Source organism: Nycticebus coucang, chromosome 1 (assembly GCF_027406575.1).
Source record: "Nycticebus coucang isolate mNycCou1 chromosome 1, mNycCou1.pri, whole genome shotgun sequence".
Classification (NCBI taxonomy): Eukaryota; Metazoa; Chordata; class Mammalia; order Primates; family Lorisidae; genus Nycticebus; species Nycticebus coucang.
The window spans coordinates 182,138,183-182,163,342 of record NC_069780.1 but is presented as its reverse complement, the minus strand read 5'-3'; the positions used below and the strand labels follow the sequence as shown (position 1 = coordinate 182,163,342).

The window sequence follows — 25,160 nt, the reverse complement described above, 5'->3', positions numbered from 1 at the left end:
ACGTGTCGGTTCATGCAAATACCAGGCCATTTTGTCAAGGACTTGAGCATCTGAGGACTTTGGTAACCACTCAGGGTGTGAGGTCATGGAACTCATCCCCCATGGACACCCAGGGACGATTAGATGTCAGTGACCTTGCTCACAGCTACTGACGTCACACACACCTGAGCACTTAAGACCAGTGAAACTGTTGCAGACTGTGGGTTGAGCAGCTCAGTGCTACCCGCTCAGCTGTGACATGACGCTACCTCTGGGGGAAACTGAGCGAAGGGTGTGTGGGCCTCCCTGCACATTCTGTTTTGATTCTCTCGGATTCTATAATTATTTCTAAACAAAAGGTTGAAACGAAACTAAAGCTACTGCCACATAGAAGCTCGCATGCAAACCGAGGTCCTGGCTATCGAGCTGCTCTGACTGCGCAGTCACTGTGCCTTTGGTCGCCTGCTTCCTCATCTCTAATGAGGGTAGAGGGCGGCCTTCCTGGGAGTGCCTCCTGAGCGGTGAGCGGTGGACAGGGCATGTCTACCAAATTCTCTCTGGGACTAAAATGAAAACAAAGACAACACATCTGAGTCTTTCTCCGCCTTCCTTCTGGTCCCTGGAGGCCACAGGTTCCTGGCATGAGCAGAGGTGGGAATCAGTGTTTGCAAGAAAACTGTGCTTGGTCATGCTGATGCCTGGCTTGGGACCTTACAGGTCCCCACCTCCTGGGCTGGTCCTCTGGGTAAACCGGAGGCCAGACTGCCTACCTGTATGTTCTGCTCCACAGGGAGGTGCAGGCAGATTCTAGAATCACGGATTTCAAAAGCGGGCACAGGCTGTAGGAGCCTGCCTGACTTAGACACGTTTCAAGTTCTCAGAATGGTGCCATTTACCGGTCCTCTGACCTTGTCGGCTTTTTTGGAATCATACTCTGTATCTAAAAGAACAGTTGAGACAGGTATAGGTCTGGTGAGCAGGTACATGAAAACCAAAACTTAGACCCTCTGAAACTGCAAACATTAACACCAAAATACCGAAAGCAAAAGCACCCCCCCCCCATCTTGTGGTATTCCAGGCCACCGCTGATAAAGGAAACACACCATGTTAGCTAAGATCTTTTATTGTCAGACTTTCTGTGAGGCAACAACTTCCCATGGTTGTGCATAAGGGATAAGGCAGATTTCTTTTTTCTCTGTGGGTAGACTTAGTTGGTCCAAGTCTTTACAACTTTTCCATATAAAAATAAATGTCCAAGAACAGCTTATTTTTCTTCTGATCATAAATGCTGATTTATTTACAGATGTCTTATTCAGACCACCATTTATAAACCTGGGATAAAATATGTGTGCATTTTATTAAAGCCTCAGCATGTTATGTCAGAGTCCTTTAAAGATTTGCTCCCATGTCATATCTTTCAGGAGCGCAGCATCTTTCTCCCACAGTCAATAGGGTGATATGTGTAATCTATCCAGGGTGATACAAGTTAACCTTAAAAGAAAAAATTTTTTTTAACTTAAATCTTTTAGACATGAAAGACTCCAAAATGACTTCATTATTGTTCTAAAAGCAGTCCTGGAGCCAGCTGTCAAAGAGTGGTTTATAAATACGTCACCTTGCAGGCCGCATATCTGTTTATAATACAGCAGACACAGATCGCAGACTTTGCTACATGTAAAACAAAACTGAGTCAAATGTGTTTTTCGAAATACAGCAAAGACAGGAAAATCCAAGATTCTGGGTTGTTAACAAAAACCACCTTAGAAAGTAACAACTGAGACTGTAACTCTGCACTATTAAAATATACAGACAGACTGTTTACACCATTGCACATCCTTTTCCCTTTGCTTTTTAATGCTCATGAAACCATGATTAAAGTGTTGAGTTTATGAACACATGCGTGCACAGGCAAGCACGTACACTTAAAAGATGAAACAAAGAAAAATGTTGATACATGTCCAGGAGGAAGGCTGCCAGCAGCTCCCCGACTCCAACACACGGTCCCCTCGCGCTCTCGAGCTTCCCTCCCCACCCCCTCACCTTCCCGCAAATGTGGGGAAATCAGGCTGGGTGGTTAGTGCATAATAGATGAATAACACCCCCCTTGCAAGCTCTGTACGTGTCCCCGCAGGCAGGCGGGGAAGCAGCTCCCTTTAGTAGCACAGTCCAGGTGGATTAGTACAGGCTCCACAGATAAGGCACTTCTGGCTGCTTTGGCGGCAGCGTGGTTTTTCCCCTTCTTTTTTAAGGCATGTGTCATCTAAGAGTAGGAAAGCTTTGGAAATTCTGCAGACTGTTAATGTTGACAGCTTAATACAGGATCATTGACATTGGCAAGGCGAAAGGACCCTTGGAGACACCTCTCTCCAACCAGGGGCTTCTAGAGAGCCCGGGCAGCTATGCTCTTGGCTGGGCTCAAACAGCCAGAGCCAGTGGAGGCCAGAGGGCAGCGCATTCAGAAAGCGAATAAGGGTGCTGGCTCCTGCCTTCACCTGGAGCTGCCCTGGCTGCTGATGGAACGTGTGGTGCTGTAACGCTTCTTCACAATCATGCTGATGTACGCTTTCATGAGCTTGGCCACGTCCACCACCTGCGGGGGGGAGCAGAACCCACACGGTCATGAGGCTCCAGTAGGTCAAAGGTGAGCCTGATAACAAGACATCATCTGTCCATCCTCTCTGCAAAAGCCAGCAGCTTTCAGCCAGCAGCTAGCCCAAGTTTTGTAGGAGGCTGAGTTTAGCAGCTTTTCCCTATTCCTGTTCAGAAAGAGGGGCAACTGTGGCTTTTCCAACTATGGTGTACACCACCTGGTGGTCCTTTTGCACAAAAACTGACAATTTTGCTTGATACGAATTGTCAGATTTTGCACATTAACAAAATAAAACTAAGAAAATTAAAAAAAAAAAAATCCAAACCCTAAAACTACCCAAGGACTCCAGAGTCAGTTGGTATCATTAGGGCTGGGATTATGATTCCCGTTAAAAATCAATGTGAAATGATGGTCCACAGGGATAGCCCTTAAAGACGGGCTCATCTAATACTAGACAATCCTGCCGGATGCAGCTGAAGAAATAGAGAACTGGGGCCTTCAGGGGCTGGGAGAGCTGTGCCTGCTCCCCAGTTGTCAGGCCCAGTTCTGTTCCACACCTGCTACCTCCTCATGCCAGATTGCCCACTAGTTCCTTCTCATGGTGCCACCATTATTGCCACCCCTCTGGCCTGCCCTCCTTACAGATGGCCTCACAGCGGGGACCCTCCAGTCAAGGCCCCCAGCCCTGCCCCTGTCAGCCTGGTGAACCTGCTGCACGGCCTCCCCCCCAGCATCTCAAACACCCTCCTTGCTCCTCTGCATCAGATAATAGGCAGCTCATTTCCATGCACCACGTTTGCTTGTTAGTGACTCCCTTTGTAGGGGCCACAATAGGCTTCTTGTATTATTATTACATTTTCTTAGTGTGTGTGATTTTGTGATCCAGAATTAGCTATGCCGAGGATGGCCAAGCCCCTCAGCTCCCTCCTTCTCAGTGATGCTGCCAGAGCTGAGTCTCACAGCTGCGAATCTGTCATAACCATCAACTTGCTCCCCCAGGGTCTTATTGCCAACTATAGACTTCTTCTCCTTGGACGTCTATATCATTTTCCTTTCTCTTCCTTTCATTTGAAACTCCCTGATCCAATGCAACCAAATTTCTGCATTGCAAAGGTATACACAAAAATTTTCCATTATCAGACTTTGAATTAACTGGCACCTGCAGAGGGACCACCACATCGTACTTTCATGTTTTAAAGAAAAACAGTCAAAGAGAAGGACTTGACCAAAGGTATCAAGAAATGGGGTGTTGTTTTTCTTGTTCTGCCAAGGCCGCACATGAAAAGACTACCTCACTTTGCCTCTTACCTCACTGGTTTCAAAGAGCAGTTCCCTCTCGTCAACCATTATCCTGTATGTGTTGGCCAGGGGAGCCCCAAAAGACAGGATGTGTTCATACTGGAAGACTTCTAACGGCCGGCCCTCCCCACGCTTGTAGACAGAGACAGCGTCCGCGCTGACACCCAGCCAGAGTTCCTGGGGGAAGCCACCTTCCTTACACTGGTGGGCAAGACAGTAAATCACAAAGCAGTAAGAAACTTACAGCACAGATACCAAAAGACAGGCTTTGAGTAGAGCACTCTGCACAGAACGGTGAATGCATTCAATGTGCACACTCGGAAGGGACGGAAATATGAGGAATGGCAGGTCCCTGGCTATCCTGATCGACTTTTGACTAGTTAATCAATCTCATACATTTGGAAAAAGCTAATTGGCAAAGGCTATCATCTCACTTTGACTCTCCATGGCTCAGCATCATTCAACTAATCATTTGAATGAGCAACAGGAAAGTGGCCTGGCAACGTACAAGGCTGGCCGGCCAAGGAGCTTACCGAAGGCGCCACAGCAACCCACACAGCCCAGGCTAGGCCTACTCTTCTGTCTAGTTCTGCCTCCAGTCCTTTTTGGGGATGGTTATTCCTCAAATACAAAATCTGGTTCACGGAGGAAAATACTCCACGTCAGTCTGTGCTGAGCAGTCCTGGCTCCTCTTTGCAAGAGCAGCAGTGACCTTCTGCCCACAGAGTAGGAACAGGGCCTTTAACTATGACCTTGGTTACAGACTGAGAGAAGAAAATAAGAGCCCATACAGAGGGGGTGACAACACAGGGCTGCTCTGAACCAGCATAAATGGGAGGGATATCAATTAGGATGCTGAGAAGGAGGTATGAGGTATAAAACGCCTGATTTTTTCTTACTTAAAAACAAGTGTAATTGAAGCAAGCAACCAACCAAACCCAAAAGAGCATTCAATGAAAAGCTACTAAGGGATCTTAGAGTAGGTAATCAATATTTAGATTTTTACACATGACAATTTAAAGTCATCAGATAAAACTGTGGCGTATGTACCATGGAATTCCATAAAATGAGATGGAGACTTTACATCTTTTGTATTAACCCGGATGGAGTTGAAACCCATTCTTCTTAGTAAAGTATCACAAGAATGGAAAAGCAAGTATCCAAAGTACTCAATGCTAATATGAAGCCAGGAGACGAATTACTACAAACCCACCCGAGAGAAAAACCCAATTCAATTCAAGCCGGGTGGGGTGGGGGGAAGGAGGAGAGGAAGGAGAGGGGACTGGCGTGCTCCAAACTAATGGGCACAACACGCATGATACACAACCACAACAAGGCCTCTGCCTCATATTAATCTGAAATAAAGAAACGTTATCATGTAAATACCAAAAAAAGAAATAAATCAGATAACATGCTGAATTATTGTGTAATAAGAAAAATAGTGCTAATCTAGACCAGGGGCCAGCAAGGCAACATAGTAAATATTTTAGGATTACTAGGCCATATGGTCTCTTCACAACTTTTCAATTCTGCAGTTTCTACATAGAAATAGCCAGAGAAGGGCAGCGCCTGTGGCTCAGTGAGTAGGGCGCTGGCCCCATATGCCGAGGGTGGTGGGTTCGGACCTAGCCCCGGCCAAACTGCCCCAGAAAAATAGCCGGGCGTTGTGGCGGGCGCCTGTAGTCCCAGCTGCTCGGGAGGCTGAGGCAAGAGAATTGCGTAAGCCCAAGAGTTGGAGGTTGCTGTGAGCCGAGTGACGCCACGGCACTCTACCCGAGGGCGGTACAGTGAGACTCTGTCTCTACAAAAAAAAAAAAAAAAAAAAGAAATAGCCAGAGAAAACACCTGCAAGGGTGTCCAACTTTTTCTTCTTCTGCTATACAGTGGAAGAATAAGAATACGTTGTCTTGAGCCACACATTAAACACACACACATTAATGAAAGCTGATGAGCAAGAAAAGGTTTGTGCATAATTTTCATGATACCTGCCTTCACAGGATCCAAATTATCCATAAGTGGCCATGGGCCGCATATGAGACACTCCCGAAAAGGAGCAAGCTTGGCTATGTTCCAATAAAATTATACTTACAAAAAAAGGCAGGCAAGATTTGACCACAGTCCAGTAAGCCAAACCCTTATCTAGACCATTAGTAAAATTTCTTTTTAATAAATGATGTAAATTTAAAAATTTTTTAGATATATATTATATATATACATATATATAGATAGATGGTTGATGTTAATAGCTAAATTCCAATTATGAAATAGAAATTCTTCCCTTCCAATAGATGGTTGTGGAGGGAAAACAAAAAAGTAAAATACAATATATCCAAAGTTTCTAATCTATATACATAGTTCTAAAAAATTTTTTTAAATGCATATTTTTATCAGCATTTTAAAAATGAGATGTATAACATCCATAAGGAAGAGTCAAAGTTATTTAAGAATAGATGCCACCTCAAGTTTGCATTCATTCCCAATATGCAGAAACATTTACTACAAAGGAGAATGGGAGATGGGGGTGCTAATGGTAAAACTTTGGAGGCTCTAATGAAAGAGGGTGAGAGCAAAGCACTCCATCTTCCCTGCCCTCCACATGAACCTGGCTGTGATCCATGTCCTCAGACGCCAGCACCCTGCCCTCCTCAACATCCAGCAGCCATTCTTACCTCCACATCAAAGAGTGTTGACCCATAACCAGGCCACTCCTTGATCAAGGCCATGTACTTGACCATGGCCTGTTCCTGGTTCATTCCCTGAAATTTCTTCCACTTGTCAATGATACTGGCTCGAGCTGAGCAGACTTCTTCTTTAATCCACATGTCCAACATCTGCTCCTCCTCAGCTTTCTGTCGTACCGCCGACCCTGTCCGGAAGCTCCGTCTCAGCGTCCCCTCCAGGAAGCTTGTCCGCCTCTTCTCCAGCCGCTCGCACGGGGTGAAGCTTCTGGTGGACTGGCTGATGCGGGCCCTGAGTCTCTGTAGAGAATAGACTTCTTCCAGAGGTGGGACGGGGGCGTGCAGGGTGTGATCCCCCTGGAGGTACTGGAGCCGCAGGGCAGCGAGAACCTGTAGGTTTTCTTCGGGGGCTGGATGGTGGCCGTGGATAACCGCTTCGTGGGCCTGGGGAAAGCGGTCAGCAGCCTTCAGATCAATGCACTGCTATGCTATGAGAGGCCCACATGGCTTTGCCCACCCCATCAAGGTTTCTCTCAAATGTCTCCTTCCCTGACTGCTCTGTTGAAAACTGCACCCTCGCCCCCCTTCACCACATAGATACTACCCGACCCTGGTCATGTATTATATTCCTTAGGTCTCTCTCCCACCAATTACAAAGTTCCTAAGCATGGAAGTTCACATGAAATGTGTGGAAGTTTCATTCTCCAAAAGAACAAAAGAGCAGCGGCCTCATTTCTGCTGGGACTTCTAAAGCCACTCCTGATATCTAAGGGCTGGCTGGTAATTTGTAAGGTGTGTTAATAGGTTTCACTTTCTTTGGACAGCAAAGAAATCTGTTTCTAACAGTTCCTTTTACCTGTTCAAACATGAAAGCGAATTCTACGCTGTCTTTTGGCACGTTGTCTGTGTCCAGGAAGCAGTAAAGTTTGAAGTAGAATTTCCACGGCAGATCCCCTGCCTCTGATGTGGCCGCCAGCCTACAGACGGAAGTCAGGACAGACTCAGAGAGCAAAGCCAGAGAGGAGCTCTCTATGGCACATTCTCTCTAAGGACACAGACTCCAGGCTGACAGTTGGGGGGGGGGGGAGACAGAGCGAGAAGAGGAAGGCTTATCGGAATGCCTCGGTGATCTGACCTAACAAGTGGTGAAAAACACCCTTTCATCCTCATCTGTCTGGAAGAAAATAAACATGCAGCTTTCAGTTAACACACTGATAGCCACACTAAAATAAATTTTTTTCCTCTTGGGGCCATGATGTTTTATTAGGTTAAGAGATATGTGAGTTATACATGCCTCACGAGGCCCTGAGCTCAAAACTAGTATGAGTTAAATATAACTCACGTGGCCATAGATGTGTTAAATACTGTGCTAACCAGTATTTTCTGAGGGCCCCCAGTCTAACTAGTACTAGCTAACCATTATGCTGAATCTATATAATTAAAAAGAGAAGCCTATTTCTTATTTCCTTTATAAGCCTCAAATAAATTAAAATAACGTTTGTAATATTGACGTGAATATCCATTGTATGGAGACTGTATTTATACCAAGGGGGAACATCTTTTGTGCTACATAAGGGATATGGTACCATAGATCGAATATTGTATTTGAAGAGTTTATAAATTGGCTTGAGTCTATTAGCCCAATTTCAAAGCTAATGCCAAGTGGAAACATAAAAATTAAGACTTTCAAGATAATGAGTACAATAGGAGACTGAGAGAAAGAACGGGAATAAAGGAGCACTGTGAGTTAAATCATGAGACCGTAACCTTAGGAATCAAGAAAAACTGCTAGCAGAGAGAAATGCTAGCATTAAATATGCTTCAACACAGGTAAAATAAAACTCCAACATACGATGACACCAAAAATGCCACAGAAGTTCATACCCTCAACCTTGCTCTTAATTTCTCTTACTTACTTTTCTGGCGCTGTTAGGGAAAAGGAACTTACTTTTCAAACTTTGCTAAAACATCAGCTACGATGGTTCGGCTTTCAATGGCTTTGTCGACGTGTCCATTGTACTCAAACAAGGCAAACATGTTCCTACTGTCCTCCATGGCAAGGCCTCTGATCAGCTTCTCCACCACCTGGAAGACACAGCAAGGGGGGTTCAGCCCCACGGGCTGTGGTCCCCACCTTGGTTCTAGAACGTGCCTTCATCAGAACCTGGAGGGAGCTGCTGACACAAGTCTCAACTCCAAATGGCCCCTTAAAATGCTCATACATGGTCATCCCACAATTTCAAAGGTTCTGTTTTTCCCTTGTTCTCTGGAAATTAGTCTTACCTCCTCCTTGCCAAAACAAGAACACAGGGTATTTTGCTCATCTCTAGGGGAAGAAACTGGGCTGATTTCTTGTAAGGCCCTATTAGCAGGAAAAGTAGATGAAGAACTGAAGTCCTGTCTTTTATCTGATAAATTCATGCACTCACTCAAAGAAACAGTAGACATTTCCTCTACGTAAGAAGCCTTTTGGGAGGGTTTTATTGTACTACCTTTTTTTTTTTTTTGCCAATTAATTTACAGCAATACATTTAAATTTAAAAGAGAAAATATGTGCATCTGACCCAACATTCTAGATATTCATTCCTGTGGGAAACAGAAATACTTAGCCGCAGAAGCAATACAATAAACTCTTATCACAGTGGGGACACCTGAGTCAGGTCTGCCATCTCCACTAGACACTTGGGTGCTTCTCAAATTAGCAAGATTATGTCTTAGATATTTTGGCATGAGTTTAACTTTGTGTTTCCACTCATCTTAATACATATGTCTATCTCTCTATGTATTGGTTGGTTGTGGGTTACATCCATGTCCTTGTTTGCTGAGCATCTGTACTATGTAAATTACAACCCTGCATGCAGCCCGTCGAGTGAAGCTCAGCTCCTGACTGGGGCAGGTCAGCAGTAATGCATCGGACAGGGCCAGCAGCAGAAGCCACCCTCACCTCCCCGGCTGTGGTGTGGGAGTTGATGGTGATCTTGCAGGACCCGCCGCCGTGGCAATACACCGTGGACGTCATTTCCTGCCTGTGGATCAGAGCTTCTATTTCATCTCGGGAAGGCACAAACTCTCTGCATTTGGTTTTCTTAAGAGCTTCATAGATGAAGAGGGCATATTTTTCCATTTCGGTTCCTGGAAACTGTTCCCGTATCCTAGGAGACAAACACTGACTGTTACTTGCTAGACTGAGAAGGGCTGGCTGCCGAGAGCCAGGCTGTGCCACAGCTCTGCAGACTGGCACAGCCACTGGGCCCCCCAGTGGTTAACAGAGCAAGTACCAGTGATTCCCTGGCAAGGGCCCTGTTCAGTCTGTGCAGGTTTAGTTTAAATAATAATAATAACAACAAAAAGCCCAAAGAGTTAATGTGTGACTGGGGGCACTTTCACTGCCAGCTCACCTCTTCAGCACTGTTAATTATTTGCCTCATATCTGCTAATGAAAATTGTCTTTCCCTAGCTAATCAAAATCTGAACCAGATTATATCCACCTGTTTGATTAGGAACACCTATCCAAGTTTTTTTTTTTTTTTTCCTGATTTATATAGAGTAGTGGTAATTAAATATGCCCAATGCCCTACACATTAAGATGTTACACTAAAAGGGATTGGGGTCCCTGAAATAACCTTGTGTGGCTTAAAGGGAAAAAAGATGTCCTTAAGCTTACTCAGGTGACCCAAGAGTCGGAGCTGGAGGTCCCTGCCCCTATTCAAAGTGTCTTCTGTTTTTTTTCTTGTGAGACAGAGTCTTGCTCTGTTGGCCTGTCTAAAGTGCTGTGGCATCAGCTAGGTCACAGCATCCTCAGACTCCTGGGATCAAGAGATTTCTCTGCCTCAGCCTCCCAAATAGCTGGGACTATAGGCACCCGCCACAGTGCCCAGCTAATTTTTCTATTGTTAGTAGAGACAGGGGTCTCGCTCTTGTTCAGGCTGGTCTTGAACTTCTGAGTTCAAACAATCCTCTTGCCTTGGCCTCCCACAGTGCTAGGATTACAGGCACGAGCCACCTCACCTGGTCCAGAGGTGTCTTCTGTTCAATAATCTCTTCATCTGAGTGAGACCATCTCCCCACCCATGCCCAGCTCACTCACATTCCCCCATGCTTTACCTTTTCAGATGAAATTTGAGATACTTGAGAATGCCCCGGCTTGGCAGGAAGGTACAGCTCAGGCATGTCAGGATCTGCCAGCTGTACAGGTTGCCCGCGCTGCCGGGGTGGGGCACTTTGTTGGTCTGTTTGATGAGCTGGCAGTAAAGCTCATCTCGCAGAGGCCGGAGGTCATGCCCTGTCTGCAAGATGCCCTGGATTATTGGAATAGGGTCGGACATGGACTCCAGTTGCTGGAGGGAATTGAATATCTTGATGGCTTCATCCTGCAGGGTTGTGTAGCCTTTGTCTTTGAGTACTAGGACAAGTGAATAAACACAGAAGTCACGTACAGGGTTCAGGGAAAGTATAACCCGAGCAGTTGATGAAAAGAAAGAAAAAATGGGAAAAATAGCTATTTCATGATACAGTGTCACCATTCCCTACACACTAAAATCAGCTGCACAAAGCTCTAAAAATGCAGACCCTGTTTCATCATACACTTGAACCTTTTACTACATAAAAAGCTTACTTAGAAACTAGTCTGTGGCCAAATAGTTTCCATATTTGGAAAGCAAAATTATTTAGGTTGTTCCATATTGTAAAGGCTACTCTGAGTTCATGGTCATTGATGACTTCCTTTTAAAATCCTTTCTTTTACTACAACAATCAATATTGTGTGACTACAACCATATTCTAAAATCCCTACTTCAGAAATGAATCTATTTTATCTTTTTCTCTTTATTCATGATGACAAAGAGAATCACTGAGTTAAAATAAATGCTACTATGTTAGAGCTAAAGACTTAACAGGGAGAACAAAACCCCAGTCTGCAGAGGAGGCCCTGGGGCGGTGGACTCACAGTTGAGATTGATGTCCCCGTACGGCAGGGGCAGGAGTGGGGAATGCAGGGGGTGATGGGTGTATCGGAGGATTGGGTTCCGTTTATAAATCTGCTCCACCACGTCCGCGTTCAGGCAGTTCTCCTTGAAAAGACAGGAGCCATTACAAGAGAGAAGGTAAGCTTACCATTAAAAAACCGACACCAAAATGAACAAAATCAACTGTATTTTCCTATGTATGAATATTTTCAAAAGTCTCACATCCCTAAGCCTGGTGGAATGATGGTGGAGGAATGTAGAATTAGTAACTTCAAGCACAAAAAGATACGCACAATCCGTGTTTGATAACAAACCACAAAGGTACATTCTTTTTATGGTGCGTGCACTTCATTTCGTGTACATATATTTTCCTAAGTTACTTACAAATCCCTCCTGAGATTATAAGGCTTAAAAAAATTAAAGTTTTCTTTATAGACATCAACCCTGTAGCCAAACCATGTCAATCTCTCATTCATTTAAAACACGCATTTTGCTAGCTCTTTAATTGTCCTCTTGTGTTCTCTCTACCCCTGACCACACGTGACTAAGTTGTTTGGGAGACTCTTCTTTCATGCACCTACCTGCCCTTCCACCCTCAAAATTTCAGAGAACCTCTCAAAGAATTTCACCATGGGTTTATGCTCCTAAAACGTTAATCTGGGATATAAAAAAGCCAAAGTAACTTTTAGACTTTTAAATAAACAGAAAAGTTAGAGGAAAGGCAATGAATCATTCTACCATGGTAAGTTCATTTCCACTATAAAAGTTTGTCAATAACTTCCTCTGGAAAGCCCCCATTTTTTTTTAATTACTTAAGAAATTTTTTATGTACTTCTTTAAGGTAACCTGACTTATTTCTCTCTCTTTTTATTTTTGGAGACAGAGTCTCAAGCTGTCCCCCTGGGTAGAGTGCCATGGCATCATAGCTCACAGCAACCTCCAACTCTTGGGCTCAAGCGATCCTCTTGCCTCAGTCTTTCTATTTTTAGTAGAGATGGGGTCTCAGTTTTTGCTTAGGCTGATCTCGAACTCATGAGCTCAAGCAATCCACCTGCCTCAGCCTCCCAGGGTTCTAGGATTACAGGTATGAGCCATTGCACCCGGCCAACATGACTCATTTCTTAACAAGCATTATTTCATATTTAGAAAATCCTATTTACTCTTTGAACGTATGAATTCAAATCAATTCTAATTATATAAATATAAGTATAAAATATAAAAATATAAAAATAGGTAAGATATAGCTTTAAAGACAAAGTCTGTCTGATATGTGATATTTTTATACCTTTCTTAAAAGAAAGCTTCAAAAAATCATCTTTCAAGGGTAAAAATTAAAATATTTGTATCCAGCATTCTGGGTTCCATGGAAAGCTCTGGAGCACCAGGGAACAACTGGCTTACTGGAAACCAGCTCCAAATACCAGAAAATACATCATGATGGAATCCGGAGGCCAACTTGAATTTGATGGGAAATTACATACTGCTGATATTAAACTCTCTCCCACCTCAAGAAGCAGAGTTGCTTCCTGGATCCAATGAGCTAATTTCCTTTAATGTCTACTAGTAAAATACCTGCCTCACTATCATTCCAGCATCTTCTGTCACAGCCCCAGCTCTGTCCTTTGCCATGTACATGGGAAACTTGGGAGGAACAGCAGCCCAAATAATTCCCTTGATTTGGATCTGCACCAGGGCCTGACCAGCTATGCACCAGCTATGTGAGCAACACAACCAGAATATTCTGCACTTCATTTTCATTCCTGGAAAATGAGGGCAAGAATCCTTGCTTGTGGCTGCCATTTAATCGTTCAATCTCTCATTTAATATACATTTACTGAGCAACTAAAACTTTCTAAACAGAAAATCACAGCTTCACATGATGAATGCCAATCCAGACGCTTGGGAGCTTCTGGGAGTCTGGAGGTGCCAGACAGAAATCATGAGTATTCTACCGTTCCACATGCGTTCACGGGTGTGGTCTCAAAACCATACAGTAAGAGTGGAATTATGGGTCACTCCTAGAAGGTCTTCGACTGGGGCTGGGGGGAACCCTGTGGCAAGGCAGGTGGTTCCCAACACCACGTCCCCATGGGGTGGGGAGGGAGGCATCCCACACTCCAACCTGCAGACCAACATCCTCCTGCCCATGGAGCCTAGTAGGCGGGGCTGCCTCTAACACCTCCCCAGAGACAGAACACATTTAGCACAAAATTTCACCTAGACTCTCAGTTCGATTCCTAAAAGCAGGCACCCCAACAACAAATTAACCAAACAATTAGTTTTATTATAGCATAAAAATTAAGCTGGACTCATATTGAAGTCTTGTTGTTCCCGGGGTAGAATCTGTGAGCACAGAGCCACCCTGGAGGTCTCGTCTTGTCTTACCTTGATGTCTTGAATCAGCTGCTGGGTGGGGGTGTCAATCGGGGCCTTGGTGTCGGTCACGTTTTGAATGGCACTGGACCACCTGGTGGCCTCGTTGAGCAGCTTGGTGTAGAGCCGGTAGCAGTGTTTGCGCCCGTACACGGTGACATTCCAGTAACCTGCAACAGTGGCACACACACATCAACCTTGACCTCGGGGGGCCAAGGGGATGCTCTCATGCCAGAGTCCCAGAAGCTCAGCATCATGAGAAGCCTATGCTGTGTCTGCCCTTCATCCCTTTAAAGTAATTGTTCAATAACAAAAATGTTCTGAATTCTGACACGTGCCTGCCCTGCATTGAGCTTCCAGGGATGAACAAAAAACAGGGGTCCCTTGCACTGTGGAGTTTGTAGCTGAGAGGGGAAGACAATTCTTTCTACAATAAATCCAGAATTAAGTATAGAAAGGTAATTTGTCACTTCTGCTATGAAAAAAAATTGGTGTAAGCTAGTGTCTCTTTCTGGGCTCTAGAACAAGAGAGAAAAGGCTTCCTTCAGATTTCTCACTTTGCTTCTTACTTCCCCTTCCTTTTCTTTTCTTAGTCTGTCTCTTTGGAAGAAAACACTTAGGCTAGGTGGTGTGTGTGCTCTGAGACAGGCTGTCCCAACCACCACCCAAACCTGACAGGAATGAAGCAACTATGCTATTAAACACACACACACACACACACACACACACACACACAACTAGCAATACAAATCAAAATAAACAATCTTCCAGAAACACGTTTGTAATTCTATAAACTAAACCCCCCCTAAGCTCAATGTCTGCTTTTTATGCTACCAGGCTAAGTTCACTGACAGTCAGGATTTACCCGCTGGGGATTGCATATGACCCTCATCGTATAATGGCGAAAATAACAGTAACAAAAAGCACAGGTATGTAAAAACAAAGCTTCCTGCAGGATGATCTGAGTCTGTTCTTGTCCTTGTAACACTGTTTTTACGACTCCATAGATTACGATCTCTCTACTATACTTAATGTCATACAACTAACCACAGACAGAAGATAAATCAACAAGAAAAGGGCTTCTTTTGGGAGCAAATAAAGTGTGCATGCTCAGTGGGTGGGACACTTATTCCTTTGCTCAAACAAGCCCAGACCTTTTAAGACCTGATGCTCAAAGTTTGGGGCTGGTCCCAAGCACACGGCCTGGTTACCTGTCTCCTTAAATATCTTCTCGTCTGGGGGGACAACCGAGCAGAGGCTGTTGAGGACCAGGGTGCCCAGTTTCACGGCGTTCTTCTCTGAGCTCTTGTAGTAATCCAGGGAATTGTGTGTCAGTACAAACCACCGTTTCTTCAGCTTCAGTGAAGACATCTTCGGGCTGTTCTTCACTTCTTTGTGCAACCATCCTGGAAAGGGAAATCACAGTGTAGATCAAAAAGCAGGAAGAGAAACCCCAAACGCCACACAACCACCTGCATCATGCTTACAGATGGGCTCTGTTTCTACCTATTTGCCAGAAGACGGCTACCATCATTTCTTATCTGATAATGAAATGGCGAAAGTCCAAAAGACTTTGAAAAACTGACCAAAATAAAAAATCTTGCCAATGTCTATGCAAATGAAAATAAGACTTCATAAAAACACGGAGGGAGCATCGCAGGTAGTCACCTCTCACTATGAACTCCTGGCCTTCCACCCTGGTGTCCCCCTTGGACCTCTGCAGCAGTGTGATCCAATGGTGCATCTCCTCTGGAGTGTCGGCGTTGCAGTGCAGCACCCGGTTGGCCGTGATGATCACGAACGAATTGGGTCTGAGTGACAAGGCGGGAAGGAAGCAAAGCTTCTTAGCTCTACCGTTAGCATCTCCTCTGTTTGAACCAAGCCTAAGTGCTTTTTTCCTGGCTCACGGGTCACGGGGACACACACTGCTATGCTATTTGTATTTTATATTAAGGCAAAGCTTGCTCATTTCTGCAGGATTTATTTTATGCATCGTTAACCTTTAAACTTGGAGCAACACATTCATCCTGAAGGTCCTGGAAAGGAAAACATTTCTTCTTGCAAAACTTTCCAGATGAAACTCAGTTCCCGGAAGGCTAAATAAGGTGACCACAGGGGAAAATTTTTCTTGATGCTTCTCCAAAGTCAATTTCTTTCCACCTTGGATATTATTTCTGTGGGTTGGTTATGAAATGTCTGACACAAGCAATAAAAGAGGATCTGTAAATAGGTGGAACATCTTAAACAGCAGATGATGCCCCATGTGAAGAAGCCACCTGGGTGCCTGTTTCCAAAGCCATCTACCAGGGGTACATTTCCCAGCCATGGATGACTGGATAATGGAAATTTACTCTCTCCCTCACTTGTTTTTGTCTGGCAAGGACTGAACCTCTCATGGGCCCTTGCACACACTAATTCCTCTATCCAACCACTTAAACTAGTGAATATGAACTTTTCTTGCAAGTTTTCGAATAGTCACTGTAGTTAAATGCTACAAAAGTTCAAGAAAAGGAAGAAATAGACCATAGGAGGCAGGGAAAGGACTTGAGGTGTCCCTTAAAAATTGTTTAAAAAAAAAAAAAGATTTTTTTCATAGTTGGGAAGGGGGAAAGATGGGCAGTTGAGGATGAGAGAAAATTTTAAGCATGGACCATCACATGCCTAGCCTGGAGGAGTGAAGGATGGTGGGAGGAAGAAGTCAGGAAAACAAGGTAGGAACTCAACACACCAAAACGTCAAGAATCTGGGACTTGCTTATTGAGATTAATGTTAAAGATTTCCAAGCCAGGTGCAAGACGGTGCAGGGTGACCATTAGAAGAAGGATCCAGGGTTCCGAAGAGCCTTTGCCAATTGCAGAGTGATGGAGACCTCGGAATTCTTCATCCCACCAAGCAGGCACTATTTTTTTGTTGTCAATGTCAACACGCTCACTACCCTCTATCTTACTGAGGGCAGAAGTAAATTTTGGTTCTTACTCTGGGGGGTAAGCAACTTTTCTCAAAGTCCACTGCAGGCCAGAAAGAGAATTTACAAGCAGCGAAAGAAAAAGAAATAACAGGGACAGAGCTTGTTGGGAACAAAGACTCTTAGACCATTCCTGAAGACAATTTGCCCTCCAAGAACAAAGCCCTCCCATGATGTGCTATTTTAAGGGCACAGAGAAATGTCAAGGGAAATGCCTGTTAGTGGTTTGACTTACTTATTAATAGTCTGCATATACATTATCATCAACATCATTTTCAAGTTCATTATTAAGTTCAGAAAGGGGGACTCCCTCTCTAACCCTGCAATACTATTTTCCTAAACAGGCATTTTCTTCCCCTATGATTCCTTAGTTTGTCTCTGTATCCAAATGAAGTATCACTTTTATGTGTGTTTTTTAAAAAAAATAAATTAAGTTTTCATTGTTTCCCCCCAGCACTCCAAAGATACACAGAGAGGAAGACTTCTGGGTGATATAAAATTAGGCGCTAAGCAGGAGGACTTCGGATTGCTGGGGCTGACGAGGTGGGGACACGCAGCCAGGGGACCTCACAGCCCAGTGAGGAGGATAGCTGCCCAGCAGCACAGAGACCTGTGGGGATGAGCAGGTACTTAATCACCTTTGTGAAAAGCCACATCTGAGCTTACCTATCCGGGCTGTCGGACGCACACACGGAATCAATTAGCCCCACATCCAAAGTACCCTGTGAGACACAAAAGGTAGACTGAATGAGAGCACCACTGAAGTAAGGGGCACACTACAGAGATAGCCCAGCTTACAACTCCAAGCAAAAACAAAATAGGGGCCTTCCTTTTACAGTTAACTGCAAAATAACAGTTAACTGCAAAAGGTTCCCTTCATTTAGTGAATACAAACAGACTCCAGACAGGGCAGAATTCACAGCTTATCTATTGAAAAATTATGAATGAATCATTCCTCTTGTTTCTAAAACATCTTCAGGGAAGGGTATTGATGAATTTCTTTCAATAGTGCAAATTTTCTGATGTATATTGTGACGTTTCATTAGGTTTTCACATTTATTCTGCTAAGAAATATTATTTAAATTTTTCTGATAAGGAAATAAAAGTTAAAAACAGAGCTTCATGACTTTGTAGATGCCTTTTGGATAATGACTTTGTACATGCCTTTTGGATAAAGGTAGAATATATACAATTGGGAATTCACCAAGTATTTTTAAGAAAAAGTATAATGTACTTCCATGACTTCATAGAAACTGGGATTTTTTTTCTTTTAAAGGTTTGAGGTAGGAGAATTGCCAAGGATACCTACTTTAACCTTTGATAATTTATTGTCTTTTTCATAATTTTTATTATATTTTTACTTAGTAAAAAAAGATCATTGGGAAATCCCCAGTCCCATCCTCCTTGCTGTCCCAGTTCTCCGGCCGTCGCCCCCGTAGGGCCCCAGCCATGCTCACGCACCACGGCGTTCTGGGGGTTTGCCTGCTCATGGTGCATCTCCCGGATCTCCTGGTCCGTGGAGGCATGGACCTGGCTCAGCACGCTGAACCACTGGCTGTGGGGAAGAGAGAGCAAGTGTAAGGAGTAGCCGACCTCTGCACTGCAGAACAGTGGTGACGTCCTTCTCCATGTTCCCTATGAAATGACATCTCCGCTGGGCTCCTCTGGTTTTATTTATTTATCTAGACAGAGTCTCATCCTGTTACCCTGGGTAGAGTGCTGTGCTGTCATCACAGCTCACAGCAACATCAAACTCTTGGGCTCGAGTAATCCTTTTGCCTTAGCCTCCTAAGTAGCTGGGACTACAGGCACCCCTGATGCCTGGCTAGTTTTCTATTTTTTTAGGTAGATATGGGGGTCTCGCTCTTGCTCAGGCTAGTCTCGAACTCCTGAGCTCACACAATCCACCTGCCTCAGCCTCCCAGAGTGCCAGGATTACAGGCATGAGCCACCTTGCCCAGAGGCTCCTTGGCTTTTAATTTGCCTGATTCCCATGGGTGAATGTGAGTTTACACCACTAAGGAGTAAGGTTAGAATAAGTAGCCAAATTGCCTAAAACTACTTTTAAGTATCTCATGTACCACCTTTACACTGAAGGAAGACATTTCCCCTCCAGGTCCTATAGACCTTTATAGACATTCAATGATGAGGATGAGTTCCTTGAGAAATTGGCAGTAAATAATGAAATCTACAGTTCTACCCCAAATACTTACATCAAGAATGTATAACCTATGGGACAATCAGTTATTAAAAAATAAAAAACAGTAAATTTCAAAGTCAGAAGGTGAACAGTGTAAGACTACCATCTCAGAACGACCATTTGATGTCTCTTTTTCTACTCAGTCCCAGGATGGGATTGAAGGTGCCTGTAGTCCCAGCTACTTGACAGAAGTCAGCAACCCCAAAACGTGAGAGGTACCAAATGCAAGAGATACCAGACATCCTTCCCCCGTGGGGCTCCTAAGAAACATACACATTACAACTACAGGGGACAGTACGTGGTATACAATGTGATATTTAAGTACAAAAATAACATCCACAGGTAAAAGTAGGCTGAGTAAATTACTTACAGCAAAGCACTAAAATCTATCTCCTGTGATTCTGGAGGAGAAAAATAAGACCAAGAACTCAAAAATATTCAATACATACAGATTCTGAGTGAGAGCCAGGGAAACATATTATAAGTTTGCTCTAACAGTTCTGGTTAACTGGAAGATGAGACTCTATTCATTGTTTCATGAAGCTTAACATATTCCAAATGAACCACTGTAAAAAATACATACATTCAAGATGCAGACCACACAGAGTCACACACACAGAGGCATAACATTTTGTTGTATTTTCAATCTGTATAGATTAAACCCTTAAGTTTCTAAATTTCTTCTTCTGGATTATGGATTACTTGGAATCTGAAAGAAATTTTTAAAAATGGGTTCCATACTCGGGGAAATATCCAAATGTTAAATTTAGCTGGTTCATTATGGTGCAAAACAGAAAGGGCAGCTGCCAAATGCGGGGCCTGTAATTCAGCTGAGAAGCTGTGGGCATTCCCTAAACCACAAAAAACCACATGTGGTCTCCCGGAGTCCCAGACAGAATGATGGGCTGTAATTCTAGGTTTGCTTGTTTTTCCAGTTTGTGTTAGAATTTATGGGTCCAAGCAGGGTTTTAGTTTGTTCCCATGGGAAGAATTATTTTCTGGTGTCTTTCGTCCTGAACGTTGCTACCATGGTGTTATATCAACTCAGAAAATTCAAAGGGCAAGGGGTAGTGAGAGGTCCTGTGAACTCACTAGAAGATTCTAAGGATTTCTGGGCTGAGAATTAAAGGATATAGGGTTGGGATGTTACCCTCATAAACTAGGAGATGTTCTGTAGGGCTGCTCAGAGCAGACACCTGAGCATAACCCTCCAGACTCACAGGCAGCAGGAATGCATGGGATAGTCACTCCAGAGTGTCACATCCACTGTGAGACCTTGGGATGCGTCACCCTGAAGATGACGCAATCCTCCTTAATTTTGTGCTGGATCTCCCCAGCATTCCAACATGGAAACCTGATGTCCAGAAAAGTCAGACTTTCCTAGTCAGCCAAGAAAAGGCCCTACTTTCCTCTAATCTTAGTCAAAAATTAAAGCTCTTGGGCGGTGCCTGTGGCTTAAGAAGTAGGGCGCCGGTCCCATATGCCGGAGGTGGCGGGTTCAAACCTAGCCCCGGCCAAAAAAAAAAAAAAAAAATTAAAGCTCTTTAGGAAAAAACATGTAAGAGGCTTAATGCCTCCAATCAATTGAATTATGCTTACATTACATCTATAATACCTTTCTCTATACCCCAGACTCCTGTTCTGCAAAATGCAGATAATGGTAATAATTCCTGTCCCTCAGGATTGTTGTGAGAATTAAATGAGTCAATATATGCAAAACATTTAGAATACTGCCCGAAATACAGTAAGTTCTATGTCAGGCAATAACTCTTCTATTGAATTTTTTATTACTGACACCTTTAAAACCCTCCAGAGCACTGTCATTTATTTTAACAGCTGCCCGTTAATGCTCACGGACCTTTGAATCTTTATGCAAATACAACCTGTCCACTTTGAAAGCTCAGAACCTTCCAGAGGGTGGGCTTTCAGGTCCATGTAGCCTCGCAGTTTCCACTTGCTGCTAGTGACAATAAGGGCCTGTGCCAAGATAACAAGGCATCTGTCAGTCTGTCTGGTGGCATCTGAGGCTGGAAAGCATGAATCTTGTGCTACACTTGAACATATCTGCCAAGGGAAAGACTTCCCCGGAGTCATCACATCCCTTACGACTCTCAGTTCGGCAACCATCTTACAGAGAAACCATCTTACAGTGAAAATCTTTTCAAGTCGGTAGGGCGAACAGTGCTTTACGATGCTCACACCTGTGCAGGACAAAGTCCCCAGCCCAGAACTCACCTGGCGTCTTCCGGAGACTCCGCGATCAGGTGGAAGGTCCTATCAGCCATGATGATGTCAATCCCATTCTCCTTGCTGGTGTTGTCGACAATCTCTCTGCAAAGGAGTGAAGGAGACAGATGCACATCAGGAACATGGAAAATTCTCAATAATTACTGAGGAAGTGCGGCCATGAAACTAAAGACAGAGCTGCAAACGGTTCCTGAAGAAACTGTATCTAGTCGGCCTCCTGAGTCCAGCATTTGTGGGTTCTGCATCTGTGGACTCAACCAGCAGTGGGTTCGAACCTAACCTGGGCCTGCCAAACAACAATGACAATAAAGTAAATAATAAAAAAAAAAATCTACAAGTTAAAGCACAATACTATATAACAATTATCCACGTGGCATTTACAGCACACAGGTATTTTAAGTAATCCAAAGATGATTTAATATGTGGGAGAATATGCACGGGTCATATATGCAATTACCATGCCACATTTTATCAGGAATTTGGGACACCAAGGATTTTGGTGCCCATGGGAAGTAGGGCATCCTGGAACCGTACTGAGCGAGGATGGAACCTACAATTTTTTTTTTTCTTTTAAAAATGAACAGTCCTGGGCAGCGCCTGTGGCTCAAAGGAATAGGGCGCTGGCCCCATATGCTGGAGGTGGCGGGTTCAAACCCAGCCCCAGCCAAAAACTGCAAAAAAAAAAAAAAAAACAGTCCTGCGCAGCACCTGTGGCTCAAGGGAGTAGGGCACCGGCCCCATATGCCAGAGGTGGCGGGTTCAAATCCAGCCCTGGCCAAAAAAAAAAAAAAAAAAAAAACTGCAAAAAAAAAAGAACAGTCCCTCTAAGGAGGAGCCAGGCTCCTTGCTGGGGTTCTACTGCCTTCCCTAGAGACCAGATTCTCTTATGTCTCGCCAGCCCACCCCGGTTTGTAATGGAAGGCAACCTCAAAGGCGAGCTAGTCTGGAATGTGCTCTCACCCTAGTTCACCGCCGCTTTCTATCGCAGTTTAAGGCCTTGGCCGGGGTCTGACTTGATACGAACATCTTATTTCCTTTAGGGATTTTGGGGTGAAGAGAAGGATGTAGGTGTTTTTGGTTTACACGACTCCCTTGGTCTCATCCCCACCCTCCCTCAACACTAGAGGAATAAAACTGGAGGACTGGGTGAACAAAATCAGGGTAAAGCACTGGCCGGTGCTAGGATGACAGTAGCGATGATAATGTACTGCATCAAAAAGGGCCTTGTGGATGAAGTCAGCTTGCTTGGATGACTGAGACAGTACAAATATTCATAACAAAACATTCATTTTATAGCAACAAAACGAAAACAGCCTAACCGGCCAGAAAAAATAAATATTATATTGAGAGGAAATAAAACATTTGCTTAAAAAAATAGAGATCAGAATTCAAGGAAGAGCAGTCTGTGGACCTCTGAGCAGAAGGAGGGAGGGTAAGCCTTGGGTCTGACAATGAAGCCTCCTGGACAGCTCAATATCCCCAGCAAAGACTGTCCTCACCATGTCACCTTGGACAAGCCACTTTCCTTCTCGGGAGCTACATACACATGTGCAAAAGAAGGGGGTGAGGCCTTTTGACCTAGCTTACAGCTGTGGTTCTGAACCACAGAGGCCACACAGAATCCAGGGAGACGCTGAGCAACATCCGCAGGGGCTCCCCGGGGTTGGGGCCAGGGCTCTGTATTCATAAACAGCTTCCCTGACATGGGGAAGGAAGGGTAATGATGTTGTAAGGGCTACAGCAAATGTAGCTGGGCCCTAACTCAGGACTCCTCCCCAAATCCCAAAACTCAAAATAATAAAGTAAACATTCCAGACATCTGTCTATAGAGCCTGAATCTTAAAAGGAGGTAGGTAAGAAACATGTTGTCATATTAGAAAGCAAGGGAGCTATCAAAAAGTACCAAGATAATACTGACCAGGCTCCTCCTGGCCAAGAGGGGGCTGACATGAGCATCCCTAAGAACTCTTTTCATTTGATAAAATCCAGGAGCTCCCCAATGATACTTGGAAAAATAGGCTCGGTGCTTCTACCTCAGCAGCTAGGGTGCCAGCCACATACACTGGAGCTGGAGGGTTCGAACCTAACCTGGGCCTACCAGACAACAATGACAACTACAACAAAAAAATACCTGGGCCTTATGGCAGGTACCTGTAGTCCCAGCTACTTGGAAGGCTGAGGAAAAAGAATCGCTTGAGCCCAAGAGTTTGAGGTTGCTGTGAGCTGTGATGCCACAGCACTCTACTGAGGATGACATAGTGAGACTCTGTCTCCAAAAAAACAAAAACAAAAACAAAAATTCATTAAAAATATTAGGGGTGGGAGGGCGGCACCTGTGGCTCAAAAGAGTAGGTGCTGGCCCCATATGCTGGAGGTGGCAGGTTCAAGGCTAGCCCCGGCCAAAAACTGCAAAAAAATAAAAATAAAAAAATAAATACCACTATTAAAAAAAAAGAAAATATTAGGGGTGGGAAATGAGGAAACGTTGATTAATGGGTATAAATATACAGTTTGATAGAAGTAAGAGATTTATTGTTTGCAGTATGGTTACGTATAGATTATTATTATTATTATTATACAATAATCTACAGCAGTGAGTTTCAACTGGTGTGCTGTGAGAGGATCTTAGATGTGCCACAAAAAATTTTTAAAGACCATTAATTAAATTATTTTCAAAAGAATTTCAAAGTACAGGGTGGTGCCTGTGGCTCAGTGAGTAGGGCGCCGGCCCCATATGCCAAGGGTGGCGGGTTCGGACCCAGCCCTGGCCAAACTGCAACAGAAAAATAGCCAGGCATTGTGGTGTGAGCCTGTAGTCCCAGCTGCTCGGGAGGCTGAGGCAAGAGAATCGCGTAAGCCCAAGAGTTAGAGGTTGCTGTGAGCCGTGTGACGCCACGGCACTCTACCCGAGGGCAGTACAGTTAGACTCTGTCTCTACAAAAAAAAAAAAAAAAAAAGAATTTCAAAGTACAGTAAGTGTATTCTTTTTTCTGACTCTTTTTTTGATCAACATTTAATGGTGCCACAGAAATTTAAACCACAGGTTCAAGTGTGCTAGGAGATAAAAAAAGGTTGAAAAACACTGATCTATATATTTTTCAAAATAGCTATAAAAGAATAACGTGAATGTTTCTAGCAGGAAGAGAAATATTTAAGATGATAGATATCCTAATTACACTAATTTTATCTTTACAAATTATAAAACTGTATTAAATGATCACATATTCCCTCAAAATATGTGCATCATATACCAATTTTAAAAAATGATTAAAGAAACCCCAAGTTGTTGACACTGGAGTATACAAGAGAATCCATTCACTGTTCTAGTAACTGTGTGGAAAACACAAAAAATCAAGCGTTTATCTTGCCTTTCCTATACAAACTGGACCTCAGGATTAAGAAAGGTTCTCTTTCTAGAAATATTCTCGCCCATAGATTAAAAAAAAAAAAAAAATTAGTTTCCCAACTCCTAGGGAATTAACACATCTAGGCGATTATCAAAAATACCGATAATATTGTAAGAGTGACAACCGGCTATTCTAAGCCTTCCTGTAGAAACAGACACCACCACCTAAGAAGCACACTGATGCAGAAAGAAAACTTGAAATAAATGAGGAAAAGAAACATGTTAAACCACGCACTGATATGTGATCAGTGAAGTCTCGAAACCACTGACAAAGAAGCCAGCACCTTCAACTACAGACAGCTAGTAAAAGGAAAGATGCAGGGGTTATCTATAAACTAAAAGAGACTTGAGTATCTGAAAATCAGTTGCTAAATCCTCTTTTGGATTCCTGAATAAAGAAACTATCAAACCAACCCTCATCGACCAAGACACCAACACCTCCATTTATCAGGCAAATTA

At 43.8% G+C, this 25,160-nt stretch overlaps 1 protein-coding gene across 1 annotated transcript in view; it reads right to left on the bottom strand.

Annotated features, from left to right (window-relative positions):
* Positions 1–1,086: 1,086 nt before the first annotated feature.
* The window catches only part of MYO10 (myosin X), a 225,647-nt gene continuing 201,573 nt past the window's right edge, over positions 1,087–25,160 (bottom strand). The window contains exons 28-41 of the mRNA XM_053592862.1: positions 21,284–21,379; positions 18,310–18,403; positions 17,515–17,570; positions 15,552–15,694; positions 15,095–15,289; positions 13,896–14,053; positions 11,492–11,615; positions 10,651–10,948; positions 9,491–9,698; positions 8,495–8,631; positions 7,403–7,523; positions 6,538–6,990; positions 3,878–4,069; positions 1,087–2,569 (exon numbers count right to left, since the gene is read on the bottom strand). Of these exons, the coding sequence (XP_053448837.1) occupies positions 2,468–2,569; positions 3,878–4,069; positions 6,538–6,990; positions 7,403–7,523; positions 8,495–8,631; positions 9,491–9,698; positions 10,651–10,948; positions 11,492–11,615; positions 13,896–14,053; positions 15,095–15,289; positions 15,552–15,694; positions 17,515–17,570; positions 18,310–18,403; positions 21,284–21,379 (2,377 nt within the window). The 3' untranslated portion in view covers positions 1,087–2,467. The remainder of the gene's footprint in view (positions 2,570–3,877; positions 4,070–6,537; positions 6,991–7,402; positions 7,524–8,494; positions 8,632–9,490; positions 9,699–10,650; positions 10,949–11,491; positions 11,616–13,895; positions 14,054–15,094; positions 15,290–15,551; positions 15,695–17,514; positions 17,571–18,309; positions 18,404–21,283; positions 21,380–25,160) is intronic.